General features: G+C 28.0%; 1 protein-coding gene across 1 annotated transcript in view; it reads right to left on the reverse strand.

Annotated features, from left to right (window-relative positions):
• Positions 1–3,135, reverse strand: part of LOC106677553 (uncharacterized) — a 21,581-nt gene extending 18,446 nt beyond the window's left edge. The window contains exon 1 of the mRNA XM_014415564.1: positions 3,053–3,135. Coding sequence (XP_014271050.1) covers positions 3,053–3,064 — 12 coding nt within the window. The 5' untranslated portion in view covers positions 3,065–3,135. The remainder of the gene's footprint in view (positions 1–3,052) is intronic.
• Between the last annotated feature and the right edge of the window lie 242 nt (positions 3,136–3,377).

Raw genomic sequence — 3,377 nt, forward strand, 5'->3', positions numbered from 1 at the left:
CCCATTAATTCTTAATCTTTCATCCTTAACAATCCCTGATAATCCTCCGAGGCGTCTGAAAAGAAGATGGCCACGGGACCTTCTAGTTTAAATTAATGTTTGAAGTACCACCAATGGGTGGTTCCTTCCCAAGATTTTCAAGTTAATATGAAACATACTACATATTTACCTATTGTATTATATTGTACAGTTGTAAATTACAATAATAAATAATTTAAAAAAAAAAAAAATTTAGTTTGACCAAATTCAATTTTCTTCTCTTAGTCAAGTTTAATTTTATTAGTATATGGGTATTTATATTTATTATTTTGGTTAAAACTCTTTTAAAAAATAACTTAGAGTAAATTATGCGTCTTTATTATTTCAATGAACCCGTAAAGTCCACTAATCCTTTGTTAACTTAATCAAAAAGTAAAAACAATTTTGCACAAAGTTTGTTAGTATAGTTCATCGATAAAGAATTCAGATGTTTTGACTGACATCTTGATTTTACATTAATAAACAAAATGTCAATTTATCATCATTGATATTCTTATTGTACAAATTATAACGAAGCTATTAATATCTCTCCGATTCAGCACCATCACAGAACCATATAAATGATAGTTGTTTCCTGACTAAAGATATTATAATCGTTTTTACCATCACAATATTAGGTGACAGTAATCAACAATACACTAAAAATTAATTTAAAATAGTTTTGATTAGATATTTTTGATCAACCTAATTTATTAAAAACACTACTGAAGTGAAAACAGAATTAAAAATACCATAGGATAATTCTAGGAAGAATTCCAATAAAATCTCTCTTGGGTATGAAAATACGTATTAGGTAACTGTAGGAATACCTTGTGTAGTCTCGAGAGGACTGTTTGCCTCGCATTACAAGAGTATTATACCCAAAGGATTTTGAGTGGGTTGAATGAGCATTAAATAAAATATATATTCATTTATTATTTGTTTAAAAAAAAACTAAGAAATTTTCCAAAAATCCTAAGCGATTCAACATTATATATTTCCAAGCTGGATAGAATTTCAAATTAGTTCATTGCTTAATTTTAACATAATATATCTGGATTAATTAAGATACTTAAAATAAAATTTAATTATTGTAATGAAGTAAAAAAATTTAACTAAACAATTTTTTAAAATTTACTTCAAACATGTTGAAGCTCTATTATTATTATTATTTTTTATATAATGTTTAGTGAAGTCATGAATTTGTTATTAAGTTATTTTAAAATCATCATTTTACAACCGTGACCATGATCTTCCAAAGATTTTATTTATTTAGGATATCCTTCGTTGAATTTATATTAATCATAACTAACAAGATTAATTTCCTAAGATTTTAAGAACAGAAAGTGTAATACTAGTTGTTAGGATTATTTCTTACACGAATCATAATTCAAACTTCATTGTCTTAATATTGTATTCAAGTATTATTAATTATAATTCAATTAATTGTAACATTATAATGTCAGTAATTATTATTTAATAATAGTGTGAAATTAGAGATATTTGTTTTTTTTTATTTATTAGTAAATACAACTTTTTTAAATTAATGATAACTTAAACATATTTATTTTCTGAGCAACCAGAAAGAAATCATTGGATTTAGTTTTGAATTCATTTTGGAACAATGAAATAATATACCATGCTTAACATTCTTGGAGATAATTTTAATTTTTTTTTTTCTAGTATTTTAACAGAAACATTTTTTTTTAAAAATTAAGATAAAAAAAATAAACGCATTAAACGAATTTCGTAATTTCATTAAATTTGATATTTTATAATTGAATATCACTTTTTAAATTGATAAAATTTTAACAAGTGATAGAACTCAACTATTTGAAGTCTAATTGGAACAAATATATGTTCAACTTTTTATTTTACAACTGATTAATTTTGTTCTAATTTAAATACGAACAATATTTTATTTTACTATGAATAAAAGTTTTTAAGGTGCAGAGTGAATAAGTGTGAAGTATACTTGTTTTGTGCTAGAATCGAAAATATACGAATTCAGTATGAATTTATTCATCGTTAAGAGTAAAACTGGAGTACTTTTTAGTCTATTGTTTTAACACTAATTTTTTTGTTATTGTTTTTAATGATTTACATCATAGATATATTATCTGTTTTATACTACAAGGGCAAGGGAGGCAATAGAAATAGTCAAGGGCGCAGTACTTTGTAAGGAACTACTGTTACTAAACCAACGGTTGAGCATGGAGGTTGAGCTCAGAATCACTTTCTGAGGCTGGGTGGGATCCTAGAGGGCACACAAACCCACAGGTATGACTACAGTGAAACAAAAAAATTCTGCCACAGCTGTATTCAAATCCGGGTCCTTTGAGTTAGTAGCACAGTGCCTTACCACAGAGCTACCTGCTCTCATTATATGCATGTGAACAACTATAGATTACCCAGACCGAGCTCCACCATATTCCAGAAATAGCATAGTTAAGAAAAAAAAGTTATATATCCACTTTGGGAGAAAATATAATATATTTAAATTTTGTCAAGAATAATTGCATCTCCCAAAAACTTACTTTTCGAGACACAAACTACAAACTGATAAAGTATATTATCGCTATACATTACCATATATTCTATTATATTATATTGTTACTGATAAAGTATATTTTTTAGCAGGTCCACTGTTTCCCACTCTTAAACCGGTCGCACAAATGCATGAGAATTTTAATATTGTTCTGGATGTGCAAAACAACTTGAGAAAGGTCGCTAATTTTTTTTTTTAGTTACAAGTTGTTTTGAAGAAAACGAAAAGGCTTGTTTTCTTGGTCACTTTTTGAAGCTTAAATAAATAAATAAGTTACTATCTCGTTCTTGGAATTTTTAAATATCTTGAAAGTTTAAATATCTTTAGGACTCTTAGGGGTAAAACCGTATAAACTAGGCCTTTTCTTTCTTTCTTTTTTTTTTTTTTTTTTTTTTTTTTGAATTTCACCCTTAAACGTTTAATTTTAAGAAATGTAAATAACAATGCGTGTATATATAATTAATATGTAATAATAAATGTACGTACTAATAACTTCATGAGGAGACAGTAGACGATACCGTTGGTGAGGACTGCTACCGCTGACTGTGGGCGGCGGGGTAGCGGCAGATCTATATACCACCGCCCCACCGCAACGGCTCTCGTCTTCGCCCGCCCAAACTTCCGACTCTTCCTGCCAACTCCAAAGGAACACTGGCACCAATATTATATAACAGTGCATCAATGTCTTCTCGACCAAATCGAGAGTCATCCAATTCTTTTAAGAAACTGAACTTCCCTTGCCATATGTGGCAAAACAAGAGTAATTTGATGTATGTGTTACATTTTTAAAAAATAAAGATATTGAGGAAGT

This window comes from Halyomorpha halys, unplaced genomic scaffold (genome assembly GCF_000696795.3).
Source record: "Halyomorpha halys isolate HHAL.00 unplaced genomic scaffold, Hhal_1.1 Scaffold103.1, whole genome shotgun sequence".
In the NCBI taxonomy this organism is placed as follows: Eukaryota; Metazoa; Arthropoda; class Insecta; order Hemiptera; family Pentatomidae; genus Halyomorpha; species Halyomorpha halys.